This window comes from Chroicocephalus ridibundus, chromosome Z (assembly GCF_963924245.1).
Source record: "Chroicocephalus ridibundus chromosome Z, bChrRid1.1, whole genome shotgun sequence".
Taxonomy (NCBI): domain Eukaryota; kingdom Metazoa; phylum Chordata; class Aves; order Charadriiformes; family Laridae; genus Chroicocephalus; species Chroicocephalus ridibundus.
In genome coordinates, this window is record NC_086316.1 from 83,586,278 (window position 1) to 83,613,674 (window position 27,397).

Below are 27,397 nucleotides of genomic sequence, written 5' to 3' on the forward strand. Positions count from 1 at the left end.
TCTCCCACAGCAATGAGTCACAGAGCTTTTATGTCACATGGAAAACCCTTTAGTTTTTGATGGCTCTTGTCCTTCTTGCTGCTGTGCGTTCAGCCCATGTTTGCAAACTAAACAATTTGGTTTGGGTCAGTACCCCGAGGAGAGACCTCCCAGAAATCCGGTGATGTGTGCTTGAAGTGTGGGGTTTGAAGAGTGTCACCTGCAGGTGTTTGTAGCTGGGACGGTCCCCGCTGCCCACTCTGTGCCCCTGGGCACCCCAGACCTGGGCAGGGGAGAGGACCATGTGAGAGGGTGGTTTGGGTGGCGGCAGTCCCCTCCTCAGAGCAAACTGTACCTGTCTTTGCTCGCATGACGGGATGCGTGGTCCTCATGGAAGCTCTTGTGTTGACCGTACAGTGTGCAGCTGCTGTTAGATGTAAGAGCTGTGGCTCCTTGCTCTGACCTGGGCTTTGGGAGTCTTTTAAACCTAAGCCATGTTTGAAGAAGCATCTGTGGTCACTTTCATCCGAGTGAAGTTCTCCTGGCGCTGTTTCCATCTCAGGAGACCACAGGAGGACTTCTTCATGCCTTTTGTTTGCCTGTGGAGCGTACCTTTCATTTTTGTCCCTGGTGATGGCGTGCTCTGTGGAGCTGCCCTGTTCTCGGCTGGAGAAGATGGCATTTTAGTGAGTTGAAGGGGATGTTCTGCCTGTTGCTGGAAAACAGCGTTGGCCAACATTCCGAGGAGTGTGTTATCTGGGATGGATGTGCTGTGATCGCACATAGTGATCACAGGAGCATCCACCTGAACGTCATCAGAGCTGCCCTTGCTGGCAATGCTGCATTTGAGGTTTCATCAGCTTTTGTCATTAGATGCACCTCTTCAGATGATCTGGATGTCAGCTATCGATGTCCTTATGTGTTCGTTCCCCGGTTAAAGGCTAACTGCAGGACTTGCTAAGGTTTTTAATTCACTATATGGATCAGAGGAGATGAAAGTGACTTGAATTCAGTCTCTTGTGTTGGTTGACGAGCCATATGTGGGGTGGTGTATCCATTCTCCGTGTGTTGGCTTAGGAGAGGGGCTGGGGATGTAGAGGGGTCTGGCTTTGATTTGCAGCACGACTCTTAATTCCTTGATGATCTGCGTCCTAAACAAGACTATCCTAATAGGGTTTGCAGTGTAAGCCCCTGGATAATGGCTTCTTATTCTGCTAGCCATAATCTACATATACATATTTAGGAGATGGCTGTGCTCCTAGAGCAGACACCGGAGAGAGGGATAACCGGGGCTGTTGGGACGTTTGGGTAGCTGAATCGAGCCTTAAAGGCAATGACTGAATTTGAATATACATCTGTTTCCGTTTGCACGCTCTTCTCTTTCTCCTCTGCTCTGCATTTGGACTTTAACCGGTAAGAAGATGTTCCAAACCTCCATACAGAACATTTAGTGATGCGGGCTCCCACCTCTGAAGGTTTGCGTCTCGGCTGAGCTATCTGCTGGTAGTCCAGAGTCAGTTTGCATCCTGAGGATGCTTTATCTTAAAAACATCATAAAGCCCCGATGTCTTCTATAGAGCCGTTCTCCAGCAGAGCCTATCTCCCTGGAAGCGCTGGCTCCTCGGAGCCAGGAAAGGACCTGTTCGTCTTGCTCCGGCCAGCGAAACCATGGATCCACAGCACTTGGTGGTCTGGCAGAGCAGGACTGGGGTTGGGAGAAGGAGGACCCATGTCTGGTCAAGATGAACATGAGCTTGTGTCTCCGTGCAGGTGACACCTTTGCTGTGACAGGGGCTCGGGGCTGTGCTGGCTCGGAGCTCAGCTGGAGATGTAGCATCGTTTCTTCTGTGGCGCTGCCAGTCAGCTGGTTGATGCAGAAGGTGCTTTGTTGTTTTGCAGGGTTGTCCCCTTTTTTGCTCTTTCTAATCCATTTTTAACAAGGAGAAGTTTTAAAAATAAATTTCGGGCGTGATCTCTGTTTTCACGTCCGCATGCAAACCTCCTCGCTGGACCATTTACAGTCGCGCTGTTGACTCAGCAGCGTTTACTGCTGCCGTCCTAGAGAAGCTTTTCAATTATCATCCTCTTCCTCGCGCCCCTGCCCGTCATCCCCACCGTATCGCCCTTATCCAGCACACCCAATGCCCTGGGCTTTTTAAATTAAGCATTTTCATCGGGGGTTTTCTCTTGTGCGTGTGTCTGGAGGTTTTCAGTACTTTGGGTTTTGAGAAGGAGGATAAGCAAGATGTCTGTTATTGTCTTTAGATGTAGAAATATTAGAGAAATGGATTTTTTTATTTATTTTTTTTTCGGTTGTGCGCGAATGGAAACCCTAAATGTGACCACCTAGGATTATTGTCAATGTTCTCAGATGTACAGCAGAAGTATCCTGCCCGTGGTAACTGGCAGGCTTTGGCTACTGTTTTTTAAATTTTGTATAATTACTGGGAAATCATTTCTTGCTTTTTTTTTTTTTTTTTTTTTAATTTTACTTTCTCAGGCCCCCTCCCTTCTCGGCGTCTCTCCTGAAGGGATGGAGAACTCGTCAGTGGCATCGGCCTCCTCGGAGGCGGGGAGCAGCCGCTCTCAGGAGATCGAGGAGCTGGAGCGTTTCATCGATAGCTACGTCCTGGAGTATCAGGTCCAGGGGCTGCTGACGGATAAAACGGAGGGGGACGGCGAGAGCGAGAAGACGCAGTCCCACATCTCGCAGGTGGGTGAAGGGCACAGCGTGGGGTGGGAGAGGGCCTGGGGGACGGCGGTGGCTTGTCACCTGGATTGAGGATGCACATCCAGCTGGGAGCACCTTTTCGAGAGTTGGGGTGTAAAGCAGGACATAATAAAAGGTTGGAGTTGGGGCACCTTGCTTGTTCAGCCTGATCTGAGGTCTCCAACCAGTCAGTAGAGGTCTCCTGGCAACTGGGTTTTGTTTTTCCATGGTCTCAAGGTGCGAGACCCGAAGCTTTTTGACTTCTGCAAGGTTCCCATTTATAATCACAGAATCACGCAGAATGGTTCAGGTTGGAAGGGACTTTAAAGATCATCTAGTTCCAAGCCCAATGCCCCGGGCAGGGACACCTCCCACTAGACCAGGCTGCTCAAAGCCTCATCCAGCCTGGCCTTGAACACCTCCAGGGACGGGGCATCGACAGCTTCCCTGGGCATCCTGTTCCAGTGCCTTATCACCCTCACAGTAAAGAATTTCTTCCTGAAATAATAAGTGAATAAGTGAAGGACGTTTCATTTGTAAATGAAGCGTGTCTCTCTCCATCCCAAACACCATGCTGCTTCACCAGAGTGGAAAAATCCTGGAGGGATTGAGAAGAGCTGCAGGGCCTGTGGTGGGGGGATGCTCAGAGGTGAGATGGGCTCCTGTCCGTATGCACAGGGGTGTCCATGAAACAACCAAGACCAGAAGGTCAATCAAAAGCCCCAGATGCTCCCCAAAAGTGTGGTTCTTGTGGGCATTTTAGTATGTGCAATAACTTTTTTGCTTGCTTCGTGGCTGTTATGTCAGAGAAGGAAATCGCTGTATTTCAGAGGGATGGTTTTAGTGAGGATGTGGCTTGGTGGTGTCATGAGGAATGACATGGTCCTAGTTGGGTGTGTTCCTAAAATGGACGTTTTAGATCCAACACAAGGAGAAATTAAACCTCCTGAACTGTTGTTGTTGTTTGGAGGGAAATCGTTTGTATTCTGGTGCCACGGCGTGACAGATGCATGCCGAAAATGTGAACTGTTGAAGGGATAAGAACCCCATGGTGCAGGGAGTGGGGAGCTCCGCTCTGTGCCCTTGGCCTTGTAAAGCTGCCGTGATCCTTCATTTGTGATAGAGGTGCTTTCCTACCCTGCAGGGTAAAATATTTCGGTTAGAGACCACTTACATACTGGTTATGTGGACAAAATAAGAATAATGAGACTGAAGGGTCATAAGAGTAAGGATGTGGCTGTCGTTGGATAGCTAAGATGTGTTTGAGCTGCTGGAGGGATCTGCTGGTCTGATTTGGGTCTTCATCTCTTCATATGAAGTACGAGGGAGACTGATCCCGAGCAGAGAGATCCCCAGACCGCTTTGCATTAAGCCTTAATGTTAGCTTAACGGCTAATGAGATTGTGTGGCGAAGCCGAGCTGGAGGTACCATGATGGGGAGAAGGGCAGAGTCCAGACGGGGTTTGTCCAGGACCCACCACCTCCTCCAGCATGCAGAGAAGTTTTGTTGCAGGTCGTTTTGTCTCTCATTTCACACTCTAAAGTATATTAATTGCGTACAAATGAGGCCCTGCCTCCCTAAGGGCTTGGTTTATGCCTTTAAATTGGGAGGAGAGGTTGGGGTAACGAGGGCAAGGCGCTCTCCTAGTAGTTCCTGAGGTGCCTGCTTCTCCCATCCCATGCACCTCAGCGTGCAAAAGCCAACGTCCCCAAGTCCAGCAGAGGGGAGTTTCCTCTTCCATGTGAACCTCAGGAAGCTCAACAGGGCCAAGTGCAAGGTCCTACACCTGGGTCAGGGCGATCCCCGGTAGCATGGCAGACTGAGGAATGGATAAGTTGAGAGCAGCCCTGCCATAAAGGACTTGGTGAGCGACAAATTGGGCATGAGCTGGCAGCGTGCGCTTGCAGTCCAGAAAGCCACACGTATCCTGGGTTGCGTCACAAGAAGCATGGCCAGCAGGTCAAGGAAGGTGATTCTTTACTCCTAGCTGCCTCACCTGGAATACTGAGGCCAACTCCCTTCAAGAAAGACGTGGACGTGTTGGAGCGAGTCCAGAGGAGGCCACAGAAATGGTCAGAGGGCTGGAAAACCTCTGCTGTGAGGACAGGCTGAGGGAGTTGGGAGGGTTCAGCCTGGAGAAGAGAAGGCTTCGAGGAGACTTCCTTATTGCAGCTTTTCACTGCATAAAGTGGACTTAGAAGAAAGACTGAGAGAGACTTTTTACCAAGGCCTGGAGCGACAGGACAAGGGGCAACAGTTTTAAACTGGAAGAGGGGAGATTTAGATGAGATATTGGGAAGAAATTCTTTGGTGTGAGGGTGGTGAGCCCCTGGCCCAGGTTGCCCAGAGAAGCTGTGGCTGCCCCATCCCTGGAGGGGTTCAAGGCCAGGTTGGACGGGGCTTGGAGCAACCTGGTGTGGTGGGAGGTGTCCCTGCCCGGGGCAGGGCGTCAGAACTAGATGATCTTTAAGGTCCCTTCCAACCCAAACCATTCTGTGATTCTATATATGAAGGATCCCATCCTTATCTGATATCAGGAACGTTTATCTGATTTATCTGAGCCGTGCAGGTTTGCTGGAGCTGAGGATCTAATCCAGAGCTTTGGACCCTTTATATATTGGCTCAGTGTAAAGAAATTATCAATCAAAGGAACCGTTTTAAGAATAGATTTTGCTGAAGAGGTGTTTTAAATTTTGAGGATCAAAGCTGTTAGAAGTGGGAGAAACTAAATTTAAAAATCAAGTGATCCAAAGTACTTTATCGTGCATTTTTTTAACCTAAGGCTGGAAAATGGCTGTATTTGAAGTGACGCCTTGGAGGGGCTTCAGGTCAAACAGGCAAGTGCTGCTTTATTTAACGTGTCAAGTTTAGAAATACGACTGAATTAGAAATAAATTATTAGGCAAAGTTTTACAACCGCTTGGAGCCTGTCCACGCTGCTGCCCATCTTTAGGACAAAAGCTGCTAATTCTCATGGCAGCCCAGGTACAATTTTTGCGTTAAGGTCCTTGGTTGCAACGACCAAATCCATTTTCCAGTTGTGGAAGTGGGATTTTAGCTTTCCTTCCTGGCCTACCCTGAAAAAGAGGAGCTGCGGGGTTTTTAACGTCAGTTCTGGGAATGCTGTCTTTAAAAACAGTCAGGTTTGTTTTTAAAAGAAAAATGAATAACGAGAGACCTGAATGTTGAAACCTTTTAATTAGACCCCTTTTAGTGGCGTCTCAAATTAAGCAACTAAATGTGGTTGTACCCCAGACCATTGGTGTATAAGTTTAATTAGGATTTCCATCTGAAGCTCCAGCAAAACGGAGTGTTTCGTATTTTTAGGGTTATATATGGGACAAGAAGCGAGGATGGGCTTTTACATAGGTCACCTGCTTTTATGGAGCCGTGTCTTAAGGGATGCGTTAGGAAGGAATTACCTGTCTCCCAAAGACGTTGATTTTCCCCACCTCATACCCCCAGTTTCTATAAGAAATAACCGGGGATTTTTATTTCTGATTTTTCTCTTCCTGATCACTTCTTATCAAAGCAAGGAATAAACATGCACGTATCCTGCAGCTCGCTGGAGTAACCCTGGCGGAAGCCAGCCTGATTTGAAGGTGACGCGTTCCCTCTGAATGAGAGCTGGAGGAAAAAGGATGGGTTTAGGGGGAAGGTGCTGGACCGAAACCAAGAAAATTGTTTTTAACTGCAAGGTTCTGCCAGCAACTTAATCTTGAATGTTGGGCAAGTTACTTAATCTCTCTGCGGTTCGTTTCCTTGTGGCTGTAATAATGTTTTCCCCGCGCAAGAGAGGATAAATCCTCTCACCCATGTGTGTAAGATGCTTGGATGGTACCACATCCCCAAATTAACTGCCCTTCTTGCCGGGGGAAGGAAGGAAAGGCACATTGTGTGCTCCTCCATCCTCCACACCACCGGCCAGAGGAGCTGCATCCATCTCCAGTCCAGAGAATGCCAGAGTATGGACATTTCCATCATGGGAGTGTCTCCAGCCTTGAACCCACCGGGGAAAAAAAGAGGCAAGTCAGAGGGAAAATGCAGGTTTTTTTCGGCTGTGGACGTAATAATGGGTGAGCTGTAGCTTGAGAGAACTTTCCAGGCATGTGGTTGCACTCCAGGTTGTTAAAGGAGATATGCATAGGTCTGGCAGAAGGATCTCAAGCGTGGTAGCATCATGAGCTTCTCCAGGTAGGTCAGCGGAGGTGGCAGGAGAGCAACGGGCAGCTCATTAAAGAGCTCATTAAAGACAAGGCTGCTGTTTGCCGTCTGGTTGAGGTAGCGCGGGCTCTCCGATGAGGGCAGAGCTGCGCGGGGATGGTGAGCAGTTCGACTGGTGGCTCTTGTCTCTTAGTCGCGAGCTCATCCGTCCTTGTCAGGAAGCTCTCAGGTAGTTACTGGTTGGACAGAATTGGCTTTTCGTTTTCTTGGAGCATCAGCCTTGGTGACAGCATCCCAAGGGGTCAGTGTCTCTGGAGCAGCCAGGTACTTCCAGGATGAAAGACCTCAGAAACAGAACTGGTCACCAAGGTTCAGTCTCAACTTTGCAGGGGGACAAGGAGATAACTTTAGGATTAAGCAGCGTATTTATGTTGGTTTGCTTGATTATTTTTTTTTTTCTTTTTTTTTTATTACTTTAGTTTTTCCCCAGCATGATGCAACCCTTCATTTCTCTGGGGGAGGAAAAAAAAACCCCAAATGACCCCAAATTGAATTATTTTGGTGGAGGCACCTTGCTGTCAAACCCTGTGGGAAACGGCGGGTCATATTCCAGAGCTACTGGCCTCTCCCTATGCCTGGGAAGTCCCCCAGCGCCTGTGTCCTTCACCGTGGGGTGAAGCTGGTGTGACAGCAGGGCTGACATCCAGGCCGCACGTCACAGCGGTGGCATACGGCAGCGGCCAAACCTGCAGCTTTGAGCTCTGTTCTCTGCTTTGTTTAAAATAAAACCACAAGTTTTTGGCAGCTCAGGACTCTTGTCTGTCGCAGAAAGCGAACAGAGTTGGGAAAAGCAGAGAATTCCCAACTTGCCGTGAAAAAGAAGAATCGAGTTAAGCTGTCCTTGATCCAGAACGCACGCCTGGGATTACCAAACACTGTTGGAGTCTGCAAGGAAATACTGGGGATGGTTTTTATTGCAAAGCATCGTTTCAGGTGCCTTCCTGCAATTGTTCCCGCACCTTCCCTCCGCTCGCTGTTGGCGGGTGGAGCATTTCCGAGCCAAAGCCTTTGGAATCATCCTCAATAAGGGGGAGGCGGCACGTGTACAGTGATGCCCACAGCCGGACGGTGTTTGCTGTGTGCTGTGGACTGACGCAGCGGTTTTTCCCAGCCCGGCTATTATTTTACACGATCCCTTTTTTTTTTTTTTTTTTTTTTATCCCTTTTACAGTGGACGGCGGATTGTAGCGAGCAGCTTGATGGCAGCTGTTCCCCATCCCGAGGGAAGGGCTCGTCGTCTCACGAACACAATCAGGTAGGGGTTGTATTTCGCTCTTCCTCACCAAGCTTTTGCTTTTCTTCTTGCACTGCCTCATCTGGCAGCGTGGAGCCTGCCCACGCTGCCAGCTTTCCCTCTCCCGTGGAAGGGGAGACGCGTCCCTGTGCTCGGCATCCGAAGGCTCACCCCCACCGAAACCATGGGAGACGGGCAACATCCCGATGTGCGGATGGATGCTTTGATGTGGAGCTTATTGCTCTGCGATAAAGGGGGGAAAAAAATATGGAGTGTCCTCTTTATTCCTGAAGAGCTTCTTATTGTCACCTGTGCAAGGGACCTATTTGGAGCATCGAAGCTGACTTGGAAGTATGAGACGTAGCTGGGATGAGGGAGGTTTGCGTCGCCGTGCTTCTTGGTTAGGTGCTGGAGCACAAGGGTGGCGTTGGAGGGAAGGGGATTCGATAGCTGAGAGGGTGAACTGGGCGAAGAAGCGAAACTGCGCGTGCTGAGAGCCGGTGTTGGGTTTGCAATGACAGAAGCCGGGTGTAAGTCAGTTTTGGTGGTTGCACGTGGTGCGAGCATCAGTGAAGAGTCTTTACCAAGTGCTGCTGGCGTCGCTGGAGGTGGCTGTCCCTCCTCTGTGTGAGCACTGACATGGGAGAGGGTTGGCAAGGACAGAGGCATGGGTTTGACTGTTGTCACCTGGTTGAGGAGCTGCTTTGCCACCATGCGACCATCAGCTCTGTAAGAGCGGCGTTCGCCCGAGGAGATACGAGACCAAGGAGATCTGAGCTGCAGGAAAGGGTTGCAGTTGCTGTGGCTGATGGGTGTCCCACCTGGAGAAGTGGCTTCGGGCTGGTGGGTTTGGTGCTCTTGCCCTGCTTGATGTCCTCCAGGCTTCTGTCCCATGCGTGGGATCCACGAGAAGGAGCGTGGGAGCCCCTTGCAGGGTGGTACAAGACGCCGTGCCAGTCTGAGCAGTGCATAGTGCAGCTCCTGTTTTGGACGCAGCTTCTTCCTGCACAAAGCCGTGCTGGAAGCTGCTGGGATTGTGGCTTCACGTCCCTTCCCTGCCGTGTGCCTGGATGCAAGGATGCCGGCAGCATCTATACAAACGCCAGTACAGAACAAAGGAAAGATCATCGCTGTGTAGGAAGGTGCTGTACGGAGACGCTGCTTCAGATGAACCTCTGAAGGTGGCAGACGGAATTGTGGGTTTAATTTATTATAGCTTTGATCTGCTCTGAAATATTCAGCAGCAAAACCCCGGCTGGGCTCCCTCCCGCCGCCGCAGCCAGCCGCTTGAAATTCAGCGGGGAGGCTGGCCGTTTCCGTCGAGCCCCCTTGGGTTGCTGGGGCTCTTAGCAGGACCGGCTCTTGTCCTCGGGGCAGAAGATCCCTCCTGGCTCTTCACCCAAGGGCTCAGCTTGACGTGCCAGTCCCTGCTGGGTACCCCAGGAGGACGCAGGAATCGCACACGAGTGACGCTTCCCCCACTCAAATCAACGCAGCCCTGACATCTTCCATCTGCCCGGTGCCGTGCTCTTTTGTTTCAACTTACAGGGGTTTTTTGTCAGTGGGTTGGGTTTTTTTGTTTTGTTTTGTTTTTTTTTTTTTTTCCTGGGAATTAAACCTTTTTCATCTCCGCCAGCAGAGAGCTTGTTTTCCATGTACAAATAACACTCGCTGATGCCCAAGCTGTTTTTCCTGCGTTTGGGCTCTCTCCCAGCCTGCAGCAGAGCTAATAATTATCTCTCTCCGTGTTGGGCTTCTTTTAACAGCGAGTAACAAATTTTCCTTGGCACCAAAGAGGAGCTGCCAGCTATTGTTCTTCTGTCCAGGCAAGCGTTTCTCTTGCTGTTACTGATATACGAGTGAAACGCTGCTGGTGAGAATTGGGCTCAGTTTATTACCATTTCTGGCTGTTGATTTTTCACTAGTAGCTTTAAACATTAAAAAAAAAAAAAACAAACCAAACCCAACGTAATAATTCATTAATAAGGTGTTTGTCGTGCGTGTAAATTATCAATCGCTCTTCAAACCCGCGCAGGAAAAAGCTGGCTAATTATTTCCCAAGGGATGTTGTGGTTGTTGGTTGGTTGTGGGTTTGTTTTTTTGTTTTTTTGTTTTTTTTTCTTTGGTTGCAATTTTGTATGGATTTTGAAGGGTTTGGTTGGAAAATCAAATTCCTGTCTCTCCTATTTTATTTCCAGCTGAGATTTCTACGTTGCCGGTTGTGCAATACGGGCCGGTCTTGGTCGAAAAATACTTGGATGCGAGATTCCGGCTGGCTTCAGCTGCCGTGGAAATGCGGGTTATGTATCGGTGACCATGATACGCCTCACACGATTCTAACCTGACGATCAGAAAAGGCATTTCTATGCAAATCCAGGGTTGGTCCTGAAACTATATTCAGCGTCTGATTCCTTTTCTGCGAGGGCAGAGTAGTCCAGGGCCACGTTTTCAAAAGTAATGGGCTTCCTAAAGGTTATAGGGGAGCCAGGAGTGAAGCTGACTTTCCCATGCCTGAAAATCCCCTTCTGCATCGCTGAGTTACCCGATGCCTTCGAAATTCTTGTCTGTGGGATCCAGCAAGGTTAAGGCAAATAAAAGAAAGATATTTTTTTCATAGGTGCATTATGGATTTATATAAGCATTTATATATAATACACGGAAGCATCCACAGGATGTTGTGTAAGTGGGGGGCTGAGAGCAATTCCCGGATAATGTGAATTGAAGGGTAAAAAATAAGGTGTCTTGATGCGACCTGCAGTCTAGGATATTCCTAAATTGATGTTTTTCCGACGTTAGCAGGTATCTCTGGGAAAGACCACCCCGTACTTGCCCTGCACTTATGTTCCTTGATGAGATATCTGCTGTTAGCACCTGTGGGATACTATCTGGGGGTCAGCCGCCTGTAGGTCGGCACTGTGCATCCCGTACAAAGAAGTTGCTTCAAAATAGAGAAAATTTCCCCTGGAAGCCTTTTACTCTGGTCTTTCCAGTTCTCTGGGCAGGTGGCTGTGAGAAGATGCGGAGGATCTCACGAGATACATTTCGTGAACTCCTGGTGCGCTGAGAAAAACCCCCGGCTTCATAATTACGTTCAGCTCATCTATAATTCTCCTTGTTTTCCTACTGTGACCGCTTTCGTTTGCTGCGTGGCATCGCCGCGCTCTGCTGAGCCCCGCCGCATTTGAGCCGTACCCCCCAGAAGCTCTGCTAGCGCCGGGTGAGCCTCTGGGGTGAAGACTGCTCCGCCGATGTATGCAAGATACGATCTGAGCACCGTTACCGCCTCTATAAATGAGAAAAGTTTGGATAATGGAATCACTTAAAATCTTTTTATATTTGGATTTTTTTTTTTTTTCTCACAAGACCCAGTGGGAAGATTTTATATAATACTTTATTTGCATTCCCCTTGTGAGGCTGTTGCAAGTAGGAAGCTCTTTGATATATTTCTCAGAGCAATTCATGAAGGAAAAGACTTCTGGTATGGTGTGTATTCCGAGAGCCAGCGGAGCTCTTGGTACATGAAAGGCCTGGCAGCGGCTCCATCCCAGGCTCCCCTTCTGGAAAGGGCATTAACAAAAACCAGAGCGACTCTGCGGGTTTGTCCCATTTCTCCAGGCGGCGGGGGAGGGACAGTTGAAAATCCTCCTTTGTGGCCAAGTCCATCCCTTCCCCCATGGTGGCTGGCTGTCACCCATCGTCACCGAGCAAAAGCTTACGTTGTTGGCAGTAAATGGGAACGCAATTTATTTGACTGCTTATTTGCATGTGTGTCCGTGTCCCGCCGGCTGCAGCAGGGACTTCGAATCATAGAATGGTTTGGGTTGGAAGGGACCTTAAAGATCATCTAGTTCCATATGGAACGGGCAGGGACACCTCCCACCAGCCCAGGTTGCTCCAAGCCCCAGCCAACCTGGCCTCGAACCCCTCCAGGGATGGGGCAGCCACAGCTTCTCTGGGCAACCTGGGCCAGGGGCTCACCACCCTCACACCAACAAATTTCTTCCTCAGATCTCATCTAAATCTCCCCTCTTTCAGTTTAAACCCGTTCCCCCTCATCTGACGGCTCCTCTTTCTGATCCAGAGTCCCTCCCCAGCTTTCCTGGAGCCCCTTGAGGGACTGGAAGGGGCTGGAAGGTCTCCCCAGAGCCTTCTCTTCTCCAGGCTGAACAACCCCAACGCTTTCAACCTGACTTCACAGGAGAGGTGCTCCAGCCCTCTGATCATCTTCATGGCCCTCCTCTTGACCCACTCCAACAGGTCCGTGTCCTTCTTGTACTTGTTGCGTGGATGGGGACCTCAGAGGCTTCTCCAGTTGATGGTCATGTTGCCTATCTACTGAGCAGCGAAGAAACAGGGAGGGTGTGTGGATCACATCTGGATTATCGGACATGTTGCCAGGAGCACCCTTCTGTTCTCCTCCCCAAGGAGCTGGTGGTGGAGAGGAGATGACTTGGTTTGCCTTCCCATTAAGCCAGTAGAAACAGCAGCGTGCCTGTGGCAGGCAGAGGTGGTGGGTTTCCACTCTTGGGCCATGGTTGGAGAGGACTCACTGGCCGGGTTCAAGAGCGTCCCAAGAGCTGTGCTAACGAATTAACAGCATAAAGTGTTGAGTGTCCTGCGCTGTTCGGTTGCATGGAGATATAGAGGGCTTTGCAGGGAGTGTGTGCCATTGTCACCGAGCCTGGCACGTCCTGCCGGAGGATGTCTGAACCCAAGCCTTGCTGATGAGGGAAACATGAGAAGTTCCCACAAAATCAAAGCTAGTGTCACGTGAAATTATCGTCTGTGTCTCCATGACTCAAAGAAGCTCAGTGCTGGGCTAGTGCCAAAGTGTTCCCAGGCAGGAGACGCTTCGCACCTGAACCTCAAAACCCTCCTCTGATGCTGAGCACTTCCAACCATATGAAGTCACGGCTGGAAAAGCTGCTACGTTGCCAAAGCAAAGGCAATAGTGGGGATGGGGCGACGTGTGAAGGTTGTCTCTTGGGGAACAGAAGATTTCAGTGCAGAGTGAAACTTAATTTTATAGAAAGTGGAAAAAAAAAAAAAAACAACCCAAGTATCAGTGCAAATTTCTTTTGCAATTCCAGAGATTATTTTTTTTTTGCAGGCATCAGAGCTGCCGTGACCGCCTGGGGTCAAACATGAGGAAATCCTCCCGGATGGATGCTGCAGAGGCAGGTGGGAAGGGATCACGGTTTGAGGCAGTGGCCACGTCACTGGGTCCAGAGTTGGACTCAGGCTCCTGTGACCAGCACTGCCGTCATGTAAACTTCTCACGTTGGCAGTGAAGCCGTCCGCTTGCCAGCTTAAATCCGCTGACATCAGCAGGCAGCGTGTAATGCCCCAAATCCTTGGCTAACCAGATCAGCGCTGGAGAGCGGGTGGGTGCTGCTTGCGAGGAGGCTGGGAGGATCTCCCGGACCGACGATGCAGTTCATTTCCCCGTGCTGGTTAGCCAGCCCGTGTCTGGCTTTAGTTGCCCATCCTTGGGTCTGGATCCGAAGCGCCGTGGTTTTCTTGCTCAGCAAAACGCGAGGGATGATCCCGGCAGCAGTTCTCCATCTCACCGACCCACTTGTGTCACAGCCTAGGACCAGTTTTTACGCTGAATTTGGTTGAGGTTGGCCCGCGTTGCTGGAGACCTGTTGGGACAAGCGGGTGCTGGCAGATGCTTGCAGTCACCGTTGTCTCGTTTCCAAAAGAAAAAGAGAAAGCGAAAGGCAGGGAGTTACTTTGAGGCTTTGCCAGTGAATACAGGTTGGTGTAGCCCTGCCTGACAGAAGAAGAACTTGAAGATTTAAGTGGGGTGACCTGCCCATGATCAAAGAGCAACTCTGGAAAAAAACCAGTCACTTAATGGTTTTCTGTAATTGCTGGGTGACGCTCCCTCCGTGCAGTTAATGCAGCCCTCTTCAATTACGGTCGGAGAGGACTGCTGAGAAAGAAATTAAGTCCTTTAGCTAATATATGGGTTTAACTTTCTCTGGGACTTCTGTTGGGGTTACACCTCGCGAGGCAGCACCACCCCTCGTGAAGCAACTGCCTGCTTGGGTGTCTGAAGATCTGGGAGCGAAATGCTTCACTGCTTTGCTGCCTGATTTAGGAGAACTGTTGCTCTTTACCGAGGAAGGTGTCTTCTAGGCCTGCTGTCACTAGTGACTCACATGGGAGGACGTCTCGTCTCCCTCAGTTCCCATTTGTGTAGAGCGAAGAGGGTGATGCCAGTCTGCCCGCTGAAAGGAGAGCTTCCCACGCTCTAGTTTTGTGAAACTTGAAGTAACTGAGTTACCTTTGAGGCCTCCATTCTTCTTCCAGATTTGGTTGAATAGGTCAACAAGTGCCGAAGCTCTTGGCAGGATGACGTGAGCCGTTTCCTCCAAGGCTTGGGCAGGGGCTTGCTGCTGGGTTCCCATGGCACGTCTGAAGTTCTCGGTGCCAGTCTGAGTGCTCTCAGTGCTCCTTCTTATCTTCATCCTTATGCATAGACGAGCTATCTACCGCATCCTCGCCTCACACGTCTCTTCTGATGTTGTCCGGAAGGTACACAACCATGCAGCTTTGGCCCTTTCCTAGGGAGTCCAGAAAGATCTTGTGGGCTTAACCTCCAACTTCTAGGCCCATCAGGGTCCTTTGGTACCGTATTGTGGCGCAGGTATAGGTAAAACCTTGACTTTTCCTGGTGGGAGAAGAGCTCCCAGTGATGTTTGGTGTCCCTTCTGCTGTTCCTTTACCAAAACGGTGAGCAGGTACCGTACCAGATTGGAGAGGGCTGGGGAAGGCGTACACGGACCTGGGGAGGGAAAGAGCAGAGCCAAGGTGGTTGGTTTTTCTGCGTGATGTTTTTTAGAAGGGTAAGTTTTCTGGTTTTCTTATGGTTTTATGCAATATTTTGAGAAGAAAGAAGCTGGAAATTTGTCCCTACTAAAATGTTTAGAGTAATCGTACATTTTTTTTCTTAAAAGGTGCATTTAAAAATGATTAAAATAATTAAACCATTATTTTTCCGTAGAAAAATTGGAGTGGTTCTTCTTGAATAGGTCTAGAAGAACAGGGAGATACTTGGAGTCCGGTGTCAAAATTCTGCATGACTGGAAGATGTGGGTGCGTGAAAACCTCTGCTGCAGAAAAACCTCAAAAAGGACATTTTGGGTGGTAGCTGTCTTCTGTTCTGACCAGGATTAAGACTCAAAATTTGGGAGTCATTCGAAGGACGCTCCGCTTTTAATCTAGGGAGCTCCTTGTAGGTGCAGTGGTGAGACCGTTGTTAATGCTGGGGGATATCTTAAAGGCTTTGTGTCCCGGGAAGTCCCATCAAGAAACCACTGATGTCTTTGGGCCGCTTAAAGCTTGTGGTATCGCCGTGGCTGGTCTACACCTCTACCAACACAGCCGACTTCACCCATACTTATCGTCGCTGAGAGCAACCACGGAGGTGGTCACCGCGTTTCCGTTTATTGCCTGTGCGTCGGGGAAAGTTATCTCCTTTTCCTGCGAATGGGATTTTCAAACTCGGGCTGAGGCAGCAGAAAGTATTAACTCTTGAGCTGGCAGAGGGAGCGGGATTAATTAGTTCATGCCTCAAAGAGCTAGCTGCGAAGGTGAAAATTGCAGTGTAAGTGAAACATATGATTATTGCTAATTAAAATGCAAATGTTAGATTCGACAGCTCGTTTCCAAAGGAAGGTGGCTGGCGGTGTTAATGCGCACCAGCCTCGCTGTTTCCTAGAGGGTGCGGAGCTTGGCCGGAAGGATTGGAATGGTTGAGAGCAGCGGCTGGGAATCAATCTCTGGAGGGGGTGACATTTCCCTGCAAGCCCTAAAGTATGGCTCAAAGGTTCTATCTCCTGCTGGTGAGCGTAGACCATCAATGGTAGGTGGAGAAGCTCAAGTAAGAGTTGGGAACAAGAGTTCAAGGGTTGTTTGGGATGTTGGGAGAGACTGGGCCAGTCTTGGTCTTTTGAGGGCACAGCAGAGAGCGACAGGGCTTAGATGATGGGGGATTGAGTTGGCAGGAGGCAAGGGCATGGGATGGAGAACTTTGTGCCATTATAACTGTTTCTTCAGCTTTCATCAGAGCGGACAAATCTGTTTCTACAACATGCTGAATTAATTCGACAAGAGCGCTGTGTGGGAGACATGTAGGTGGCCATGCTGCAGGATGGAGGGTGAGCAGTGCCACGTCTCACCCCTGCGGAGCCTCGGCTTTCTGCTGAAGTCCAGCTGCCTGTATGGGTTTGGGGTGGGGGTTTAACGGTTTTTGCAATGATGCTGGTGGAGGATTTTTGTTGCTCATTTGTTATTTTCTAAGGAATGATCGTTACCTGCATACTCTCGCCCACTCCTCCAGCATCACCCATGAGGTTGGCGTGAGCTTCGCTTCTCCTGTAGGAACGAGGTCTGCGGAGAGGGTTCATTTTAGCACAAAATGGCTTTATTAGACACAAAGCCACCAGAAACATCTGGGAGAGTTTCTGGTGGACGTATTTCAGTTCTGGAGATTTGAACCCCCGTCGGTAAGATAGCGGTAAAAAGTTGTTCGTTTTTGGCAATTAGTCAGAAATTTAGGTAAAATATTGAGCTTGACTGTGCTGGGGAGTTTGAACATGGGTGTGTTTAGGCCATACTCGGTTCGACTGTTTCAGCTTCAACAGAAGTTTCAACAATTTTCAGTTCAACGTTTTTTATTTTAAAAATAATTTGGTTTTAAATATAAATTTTAACAGGGCGTGATAAAGATAAGGAACATGAACTGGGAGAAGATCCCACGCCGTGAGTTAGAGCCAGGAGACAAGTTGATTTAGTAAAAAAGTACCTGTGACTTTTATCTAACTGGTTCATACCATATCCGCTGGCTTCTCTCGGTGAGTTTGGACATCGACGCATGGTGGTACCAATCTCCCTGTTTCTCACAAGGGTTTTATTGTGGCCAGCTGCGTTTCTGGAATTTGCCTAACCTCAGGTTGCCTGCAGGCGATGATGACCGAAAGTTGGGTCAACCGAATATAACCAAATGGTGATGTTTATTTTCAGTGTCTCTTTTAAAGCGAAGGGTGCACGCGTTGACTTGGTCCCACCGTAGCATTTGGCTCAGAAGTTTTTCATACGGGGATGAACAAGACGTGGTGTGCGCAGGATGCGGTAAACTGGTAATTAATCCTTCAAACATCTAAGTGGTGAAGGCCCATTTCTCCCCACGCCACCTTTTCAGTTGGTGCGCATCTTTCCCACATCAAATGAGATATTTCTCACTTCTCGGGATGCCTGCAAGACTTGGCTCTTCCCCAAGGCTTCCCAAAGTGGCCAGCTGCCCGCGTCTCACAAGTGGCATCCGTGAAGCTCTGTTTCCCTTCACGCCAATTTAACGACTCCCTAAACTTTGTGCCACTCGCTATTTCTCAACCGTGGGGAGATTCAGGTCACGGGGTGATGAGGAGGGAAGAAGCTGCTTTCTACTGTCGTTGTGACACGTGGTGGGAACAACCGCAACCTCTCAGATTTCGTCTATATACAACTTGAAAACCAGTTGACCTCTTTTGAAGTCAGTACTGATTTTTTAGGCTACAGCAACCGTGATATATTTGAGCTTGCTTAAGAGTTGCTAGGTTTGAAGATGGAGAACGTGCAGCTGGAGCAATGCAGAAACCGGTACTGCTGCGTTTTGCTTCTCGTCCCTCGTGTTGAGTTTCACGTGCGCTAAGGTCCATGCTGGACCACTGGGTAGCATTACCTTAGGTGGCTTAGGGTCTGCTGTGCTGCTGTCTCCCTGCCCCATCCAACCCAGGTGGCAGTGGTGGAGGTGAGACCTGGTCTGTACCTCCGAATTAGTGACCTGGACTTGGCTGTCGTGTGCTTTGCTGGTGAGTCCTTTTGGCTCTTGAAAGCCATGGTGGCTCTGCCTTTGTCTTAGCCCTTGGCAGTGTCCTCAAGGCCTCATGGAGCCCCACGAAGATATCTGAGACATGAGAAGTGTCGCCTCACACCAGTCCTGAAACACACGTTCCCCCTTTGTATTTCCCTGATTTTCAGAATGCTTGAAAGAGTTGAATATTCTGCGCTCTGTGATTTAATGGGTTTTTTTAAATCATCTTAGGTCACTTCAAAGGTCTTTCCCAAGCCTCTGAGCAAAGCTTTTAAAACAATTGCCCTGACAATATCCACCTTTCTCTCCAAGCGCCTTGTGGGAGGTTTGGGTAGATAGGGCTGGTTGGGTGAGTTTTTCTGGTTTTCGGATGACTCAGCTCGGCCTGAGGGCTGCCAGCTGAACAAGGAACCTGCACCTTGTTTGACAGTAGAACCAAGTGTTAGGAAAACAAAGGAGAATATTGGGCACAGCTCCTTAATAGGCAAAAATAGTTATTTGTGTAATGTCGTCTCCTGGTAAACTCCAAGTGTGCGAGTAGCTGGACTCCAACAGTGGGCTAAGCAGAGGGACAAACTGGCTGAGAAGTTGATTTGGGCTTGGGAGGGGAGTTAAGGGAATGGAATAGAAGTCTGGAATGGAATAGAAGTCTGGAATGGAATAGAAGTCTGGAATGGAATAGAAGTCTGGAATGGAATAGAAGTCTGGAATGGAATAGAAGTCTGGAATGGAATAGAAGTCTGGAATGGAATAGAAGTCTGGAATGGAATAGAAGTCTGGAATGGAATAGAAGTCTGGAATGGAATAGAAGTCTGGAATGGAATAGAAGTCTGGAATGGAATAGAAGTCTGGAATGGAATAGAAGTCTGGAATGGAATAGAAGTCTGGAATGGAATAGAAGTCTGGAATGGAATAGAAGTCTGGAATGGAATAGAAGTCTGGAATGGAATAGAAGTCTGGAATGGAATAGAAGTCTGGAATGGAATAGAAGTCTGGAACTTAATATAACAGTATTCTAGAATATAACAGAACTCTAGAATACAATAGGCGAGAATTCCAGGCTAGAGTCCTAGAAGAGGCGAGAATTCCAGGCTAGAGTCCTAGAAGAGGCGAGAATTCCAGGCTAGAGTCCTAGAAGAGGCGAGAATTCCAGGCTAGAGTCCTAGAAGAGGCGAGAATTCCAGGCTAGAGTCCTAGAAGAGGCGAGAATTCCAGGCTAGAGTCCTAGAAGAGGCGAGAATTCCAGACTAGAGTCCTAGAAGAGGCGAGAATTCCAGACTAGAGTCCTAGAAGAGGCGAGAATTCCAGACTAGAGTAGAACTAGACTATTTCAGTTGGAAGGGGACCTACAATGACCATCTCGTCCCAACTGCCTGACCAATTCAGGGCTGACCAAAAGTTAAAGCGTGTTGTTAAGGGCATCGTCCAAGTGCCCTTAAGGAGTTTTAGAGGGGGTGGGGTTGCTGAATATGCGTAATTCTCATCAAGATAGAGGAGGTAGGTGTTATTATTTTCCCCATGCATAGACTAGAGCCAGATCTTATATTCATTGAAGCCTCCCCCAATGTCATCCCTTTGCAATGTGTAAATACGGCATGTTAAAGGACTCTGAGAATGCCCCAAAATAAGGCGCTGGGCATGGGTTTAATGGTGCTTGCGCGTGTGGTCTGGGTGCTGGAGACCACCAGGTGGTCTCCTGGTTCACCAGGGCTGTGGTTTTTGTGGGTGCGAGACGGCGTTGCCCTTGACTAAAGCGAGCTGTTTGTTGTTTCCAGGGAGAGTGGGATCACAGCAGCAGTGGGAGCGCAGGATCCTGGCTGGGGTCAGGCTCCGGGTGTGGGTCTGGATCCAGGTCTGGCAGCCGCGGGAGAAGCAGCCAGTTCAGGCAATGGACCAAGGTATATCTGGTAGCGACGTGCTGAAGCTGCGTCCTTTGCTTGCTGTTGATCAGAGGCATCCTCCTAATGATGTGTTTTGTGTGTGTGTCTACACATAGGGTGTGAGTGCGTGTCAATTACGAAGGACACTTCAGAGATCTAATTAATTCACGCTTAATGTGGGACCTGGCTGCTGAGGGCTGTAGCTGTTCTTCAGTCTCAAGAAGCGTGTTGAGGTGTGCCGAGTGCTTTAATGTTAGGAAAGAAGTCCCTAGTCAGCTGGTTTAGTGCAAAGGAAATTAGGGTTTTTTCTTTATTTGAAGTCCTGGTGTATTTTCATTTGGGGAAATTAAGAGATGTCTGTAATTATTTTTTGTTGAGTCTTCATTAGATGTTGATATATGAGTGGACACCACATAGATGGTGTTAAATGTGTGACCTTGGGTCCAGCTGCTTTCCATGGGAGCCATCAGCTGGGCTAAATGGGGAGTTTCCTTCCTGCCCTGCAGAAGACTTTGAGAATTTGCTTTTGATTTGGTTTTCAGTCCGTTCCTTGAACTCAGACCAGGGACCTCTTCTTCATGTTTTAGTCAGCCTCTGTCCTCCTCTCTCCTCTTGGAGTTGCTCTACGAGGGGTAACGGTTTCAAACTGAAAGAGGGTAAATTTAGATGGGATATTAGGAAGAAATTCTTTGCTGTGAGGGTGGTGAGCCCCTGGCCCAGGTTGCCCAGAGAAGCTGTGGCTGCCCCATCCCTGGAGGTGTTCAAGGCCAGGTTGGCCGGGGCTTGGAGCAACCTGGGCTGGTGGGAGGTGTCCCTGCCCAGGGCAGGGGGGTTGCAACTGGATGGTCTTTAAGGTCCCTTCCAACCCAAACCATTCTATGGTTCTGTAATTCTACTTTTGCACATGTGAGTGTTGGTTGTGCCAAAAGCGCAGGATGGCCGCTGGGAGATGTGGGGCCGGTGGTCACAGTCCTGGTCCTTTCATCCGTCTCATCCATCCTGGAGAACCTGAGGAAATAGTCTCTCCTCCTGAGCCACGCTGTGGTGGGAGAGGACCTGCAGAACCGTGTCATTGCTGGGAAGTGATGGTCCTTTCTGGAGGAGCGAGACTCAACATATCCTTCTTCTTCGAGCAGGGATAATAGTGTCTTCCTCAAAATATCTATATTTTTCTTATGAAGACTTGCAATTTTCAACAACAAAACCTTTAATCAGAGCCTTTTCAGACAGTTTGTTATCTAAATATCCTTTTTTGGTTTTTATGAAAGTGTAGCCAGGGGTCGCAGGCAGCTGAGAAGGAGGAAAGGTGGGGGAATCTTCTCAAACGTAGAGCTGAAAAATGCTTAAGAAATAACACATGACACAGGACAATCCCTGAATTTTTACCACAGACTCAGCCGACTACTTGGCAGCGTTCTACGTTAATGCCAGGCACGGCGATGAGCTAACCCTGTTGGCAATCGTGCGACGAAGAGGATGATTTTGTATTTGCAGTGGTTCGCTGGAGGCTGGTCATGAGGAGCGGCGAGAGGAACCGGTGGAACGCTGAGCTGGGCTTTCAAAAAGCTGCTGCGGGCATGCAAATGCCGACTTTGTGGGGAATTTGCTGAAGCTGCATGCACGGGTAAACAGTCAGAGTCCACGCAGCCGGTGGCGTCGTCCGTCCCTGGTTTTGTGTGGGCAGCTACGGGGGTTGGGCGACGGTGGATGGAGATGGTGTGTGCTCATAGGGACGGAGGTTATGGACGTGCATTTTAAACCGTACTGGGGGTAGGATCGGCTTTTACCGGATCTCTGATCGTTCTGGGTATTTATCTCGTTCTCGTCGGTGTGTCTCTCAATCATCTTTCCTGGTAGCTTAATTAATTTTCAGCAGTACTAACCCCTTTGCGGTGAAAATTATTATCTAAAGCTGAGGGTTGGGTCATTGGGAGCTTCAAGTTAAAACTGCTTACGGTTATAATTGCAGTCCTGGGGGAACTGACAGCAAGTCACTTCTCGTCTTAAATACATGTAAATTTTTTTTTTTTTTTTTTTTTCATCCCTGGACTTGAGAATTGGCTTTTTTTTAAGGTCTTATTCTGAAGTCTTGGTCCTGTGCTGTGAGCATTTTAGTAAGCGCTTTACAGCCCGGATTCACTTGGGCAGCCGGCATGTTCCCTGCCTTGTGAGTCGAGACAGAAACTGGTTATAAAGACAGGTCATTGAAGACCAAAAGGAATTCTTGGAATGACCGTAGTGACTCACAACTTAATGACAAGGTGTGTTATCGTTTGGCCCTGGCGCCGTCTTTATAGAGTCTGGCTAATGCTTGGAGCGTCTCCAAGAGGTCGTGGGGACATCGTCTAGGGATGTCATCTAGGAGGACCAGGAGTTGCAGCCCGGTTTGGGTGGGAGAATCCAACCGCTGCCTAGAAGCTTGCACCCGTCTGACCTCCTGCACCATCGCTGCCATTTCTCCTAATTGCTGGGAAATTCCGGGGCCGACCCGCCGGTGCTCACCGTTAGAGCGCCGAGGAGATGCGGGGCGGCTGGGTGGGACTGCTTGTGTTGCCTTCGCTTACGCTGTGGATTAGGAGGTGTCGGTGCCAAAACTCTCCCTGCGCATCCCAACAGATTTCAAGCCAAGCGTCAGAGGGTAATTGCTAGACGCTTTATTTCAGGAGTCAAGAAGGGGCTCTTCAGAAGCCCTGCTCCAAGCTGAATTTGGGCAACAATTTTAGGACACGACCCGTTGCATTAGGAACCCGCTTTCTCTTAAATTTTTGCTATTTGGGATCTTTGTTGCTGATCTGTCTCATCTGCACTGCAACTGGTTACATGTTCCCATTCGTTCTCCCTGAACCCAGACTCTTTCCTCTTAGGAACTCCTATTGTAGCTGGCTCATTGACAGGGACTTACAATATCCCATATCCATAGGAAACGGAACGAGAAATGGATCTGTCAGCAAGAAGAGGTATCTCTTCTTTGGATGATAGCTATAAAGACCTGCACGTGTGTATTTTCATTTTACTGCGTGAGGATGCTTCTTAAGTAGTCGGAAAAGTAATTTCCCTCCTTGGTGGAAAATAATTTTCCTTACATTTGCCTAAAATGAAAAGCTCTGTTTCCATAACTGATCGTGAGAATTTTATTTGTTTCTGGTAGTTTGTTTCTGTGCAGAGACAAGTTGACTTGCAGATCCCCGGAGGTTAAAATCGTAACCCACGGACCCCTTGGAGGAGACAAAAAAGGGAGCGATGTGGCTGGTTTTGGAGCAGCTGGTGTCTCAATTGCTTGTTGTGCTGGGAATTGCTGTGAAGTCCGACCGTCCGTAGCGTGCACCGAGGATGGGCGTCCTGCTCATTGGGAAAAGACTGCTCACTGCATGGGCAGACCGAGGTCTGGGGCTTCATCAAGAAATGGGCACATCTTCATGAGGTTTTAGTGTCTCAGTGGTTATTATTAATAATATTTGAAAATGGCAGAAATTATAGGACGGGGAATATGTGGAAGCCACCATCCTCCAGCGCTTGTTTCACCAGAGCTGGGACCGTTTGGGCTGAAATACTTAAATAATCTGAATATACGTAAGAAACATTGGGGGGAAAAAAAGTCTGACTCAAGTCTGATTTTTTTTTTTTTTAAATGGTCCCGGCAAAATCCAACTGCTTTACTTCTTCGCCGGTAAAGGGTGGAGAGGGCAGCCCTCTTTCTGTGGGGAGGACACGTGTAGGCTGGTGACTGCAAAGGGGCCATGAAGGATGTGTGTGAGGTCTTTGCTTTAGATACTTTTGCTTCGGGTTGCTGCCAAAAGCAACTGTACGGTAAAATTCAAGGTGCTTTGCAGTTTGCTGGAGGTTTCTCATAATTCCCACCGGATTATACCGTGACGCTTTTGCTTCTCGAGGGAAGGAACCGTCACCTTAGGGCTGGTGGGTCACGTACCAGAGTAACCGCATGAACTGGTTTACTGGTGTGCGTGGCAGAAGTGGCACAGTGCAGGGTTCTGATGTCCCCCACCTGTTGTTAGAGCAAGAAGTCTTGCCACCGTGACTCCTTAACGAAGCAGGATGTCTTTCCTCATCGTTATTGGTGAGCAGGCCCTGGTAGCTGGTGGTGAAGAGCTTCGTCCTTGGACATACTCCAAAGCCACCTGGATGTGGTCCTGAGCACCTAGTTGTAGGTGGCCCTGCTTGAGCAGGAGGGTTGGACTAGATGAACTTCAGAGGTCCTTTCCCACCTCAACTGGTCTGTGACTCTGAAGTTGGGTGTCTTCGTGATCGGGATGTCAGCCTGCCCGCTGGAGCTTGGTGGGTCTTGGAGGTTGTGGATGGTGGGGTAGGAGAACAGGGCTGGAGTCAGAGCTGAACCTACATATTGTCTGCTCCATGTTGTCCACAGCTTTGTGTCCCCAAGGCCGAAACTGTGCCACTCCTTGCCTTCACGGTGTGCTTTTGCAGCAGGCAAGGGGTCTCTGCGTTGCAGTGAGTGTGGATTCACACGGAAGTGGAGAAGCCCACGCATAGAGCTGGGACACTTCCACGGCTGTGCCGGCCTGTGCCGTGGTCCGGATAGCACCTCGTGCCTTCCCGGCGAGTAACCGCCTTTCCCTCCCTCCTAGAATGGCAACAAGGAGAGCTCCCTTGACATGCTGGGCACGGACATCTGGGCTGCCAACACCTTTGACTCCTTCAGGTAAGCCGGTTTTAAAATTCTTTGAGAGAGAGAGAGAGATGGACCATGCCTTCTCTTAGCCTTTGCCCGCGTGTCCATCCTGACAGTACCCAGGTGCCAGTGAGTACCATACCGATACTCGTGTCGCTGCTCCTCCTCTTCCCCATCCCCATTTAGCCCGCGGCCCTAAGCACAGTCAACCTACTTAAGGCATCCTACGTGCTTCAGAGAGGCCGCTGGATGGGTCTGCAGTCCAAACATCTGAAACCGGCACTGATATGATTACTTGTAGTCATCCAAAAGCTGTGCAGGCAAGACCAGAGAAGTTGTAGATGCTCCATCCCTGGAGGTGTTCAAGGCCGGGTTGGACGGGGCTTGGAGCAACCTGGGCTGGTGGGAGGTGTCCCTGCCCAGGGCAGGGGAGTTGGAACTAGATGATCTTTAAATTCCCTTCCAACCCAAACCATTCTACGAAGACTTGAGGCAGCTCTGAGCTACTGCTCCAGGATTCTGGTCTTCCATTAATTGGCGGTGCGACCACGCATTGACTTTGCAGCTGCTGGGAAGGGCTCTTCATGAGGAGAGAGCCTCTTCGTGCTTCAGCATGAGGACGGTGGTGAAATACAGTTTCTGTCCAGTTTTATACATCTCCCTCTCTGTGCCTGGAGCACTGCAAGAGTCTGCGGGGGTTAAGTTCCCACCTAGGACTTGCTCCGGGCCATTGGATCGGGCAGGTTGTGCAGGACCAAGAGAGAGCATCTCCATTGCGTGGACCAGACCCCCTACCTGTTGCCATACCCCCTTGATACAGAGGGCGCGTATAGCTAGCAAGGTGCTGCATCGTGCTGCGTCATCCATCAAAATCAGGGTTTAGAGCAAGCAACAGGAGCTCATCATCTCAAAAAAAAAAAAAAAAAATTAGAAGAAATTAAAAGTCATGCAACAGCGTGAAGGTTGGAGGCCCGTATCCATCTGCTCTGCAGCAGGGAGAGGTTCTTCCAGAAGTACCAGCTTTCCTTGTCTGCAGGCTCCGATGTGCCCTCTGCTCTTCAGCCGGTTGGTGTTTAATTAGTAGCGGACTTTCTTTCTTTGTCTTTCCCTGTTTTTCTCTCCTAGTGGTGCGACGTGGGACTTGCAGCCTGAAAAACTAGATTTCACCCAATTTCACAGGAAACTGCGAAACACCTCAAAACACCCGCTGCCTCACATAGACAGAGAAGGGTGAGTGCCGCGCACGCCATACCGTGCTCTCCAACAAGGTCTCTAACTTCTCCTTTGCAGAGGGAACGCTAGCTCGGTGGCATGGCTTGTGTGGGGAAGAGGTGCTGGACCACGTTACGGGATTTGGGGATGCTATGCTCAGTCTCTCCGGCTCCTTTATCATCCAGTTCTGGGCTGGAGCAGAGCTGCTCACTGTATTTTGTATCGCTTGGTAGAGTTCAGTCTTCAAACTACGCTGGTGACCTCCTAAATACGGGAGACCTGGCTCCGAGTCTCCTATATTTAAACATCTCAATCTTGGAGGAAAAAAATCCCGGTTTAGTGTCGATCCCGGTTACAGTTCCCACAAGTGGCCGGGCTTCTGCTCGTCCGCTCAGGCAAGGAGAGAGTGTCAGCGTGATGCGTGTACGGCCAAGTGTTCGTCCCCGAGCTGCTAGCGGTAAAATATCTGCTAGCTGTGAAACCGTTAAACAGCTCCAGGCTGTATTACCTGTCCTCTTACCCCAAGTTACGCCAAGGCTTCAGCTCATCCCTGATGCAACTCGCCGCGAACCTCTGCTCAAGAAAAAAACCCAACAGAGTACGAACTCCGTAACTACGTTCGATCCCGTCGAATTTTAGTCGTTTTTTCCTAGTCGTTAATCAATTCCTGCCCATAGAGGAAGGAAGACAACTCAGAACGGGTCGAAAAGACGGGGCTGGGAGGACTGCAGGTTGAATTCTCATTGCCGCGTTGTATGTAGGGACGGAAATGGTCTCTCGGACAAGTTTTTCTGTTGCTAAGTTGGTTTTGCCGAAGTAAAGGCCAATGCCATACGCTTCACCCCGGCTCGGGTCCAGCATCCGCAGGAGGCTCCCGTACCGTATAGACTGGCACGACTGTATAAGGCTTTTTTTTGCCTGCACTCCAAGTATTTGCTGGAGGTACGCAAGCAGCAGTTTTCGGAATATTTGGAACAGCGTAATGCCAAATTTCTAAGTCGCTAAGTGCCTTAGTGTTGTTCGCTCTCATTTCATGGAATCACGGAATCTTCAGAGTTGGAAGGGACCTCTAGAGATCATCTAGTCCAACTCCCCTGCTAGAGCAGGATTGCCTAGAGCACATCCCTCAGGGCTGCATCCAGGTGGGTCTTGAAAATCTCCAGAGAAGGGGACTCCACACCCTCCCTGGGCAGCCTGTTCCAGTGCTCTGTCACCCTCACCGTGAAGAAGTTTTTCCGTGTATTTGAACGGAACTTCCTATGTTCTAGCTTGTGCCCGTTGCCCCTTGTCCTGTCACTGGGAACCATTGAAAAGAGCCTGTCTCTGTCCTCCTTAAACCCACCCTTTAGGTCCCCCCTCAACCTTCTCCAGGCTAAAGAGTCCCAGCTCTCTCAGCCTTTCCTCATAAGGGAGATGCTCCAGTCCCATAATCATCTTGGTTGCCCTTCGCTGGACTCGCTCCAGTAGTTCCCTGTCCCTCTTGAACTGGGGAGCCCAAAACTGGACACAATACTCCAGTTGTGGCCTCACCAGTGCAGAGTAGAGGGGGAGAATGACCTCCCTTGACCTACTGGCCATAGTCTTCCCTATGCAGCCCAGGATGCCATTGGCCTTCTTGGCGACAAGGGCACACTGCTGGCTCATGGA

General features: G+C 49.5%; 1 protein-coding gene across 5 annotated transcripts in view; it reads left to right on the forward strand.

Annotated features, from left to right (window-relative positions):
• The window catches only part of CTIF (cap binding complex dependent translation initiation factor), a 158,727-nt gene that overhangs the window by 27,950 nt on the left and 103,380 nt on the right, over nucleotides 1–27,397 (forward strand). For 2 of the 5 annotated variants that reach the window (XM_063320459.1, XM_063320460.1), the window contains exons 2-5: nucleotides 2,480–2,692; nucleotides 8,086–8,169; nucleotides 24,495–24,568; nucleotides 25,664–25,768. In XM_063320459.1, coding sequence (XP_063176529.1) covers nucleotides 2,513–2,692; nucleotides 8,086–8,169; nucleotides 24,495–24,568; nucleotides 25,664–25,768 — 443 coding nt within the window. In that variant the 5' untranslated portion in view covers nucleotides 2,480–2,512. Of the gene's footprint in view, nucleotides 1–2,479; nucleotides 2,693–8,085; nucleotides 8,170–19,785; nucleotides 19,909–24,494; nucleotides 24,569–25,663; nucleotides 25,769–27,397 lie in introns of those variants that run through there. The other 3 variants (XM_063320463.1, XM_063320461.1, XM_063320462.1) reach the window with 3 other exon arrangements.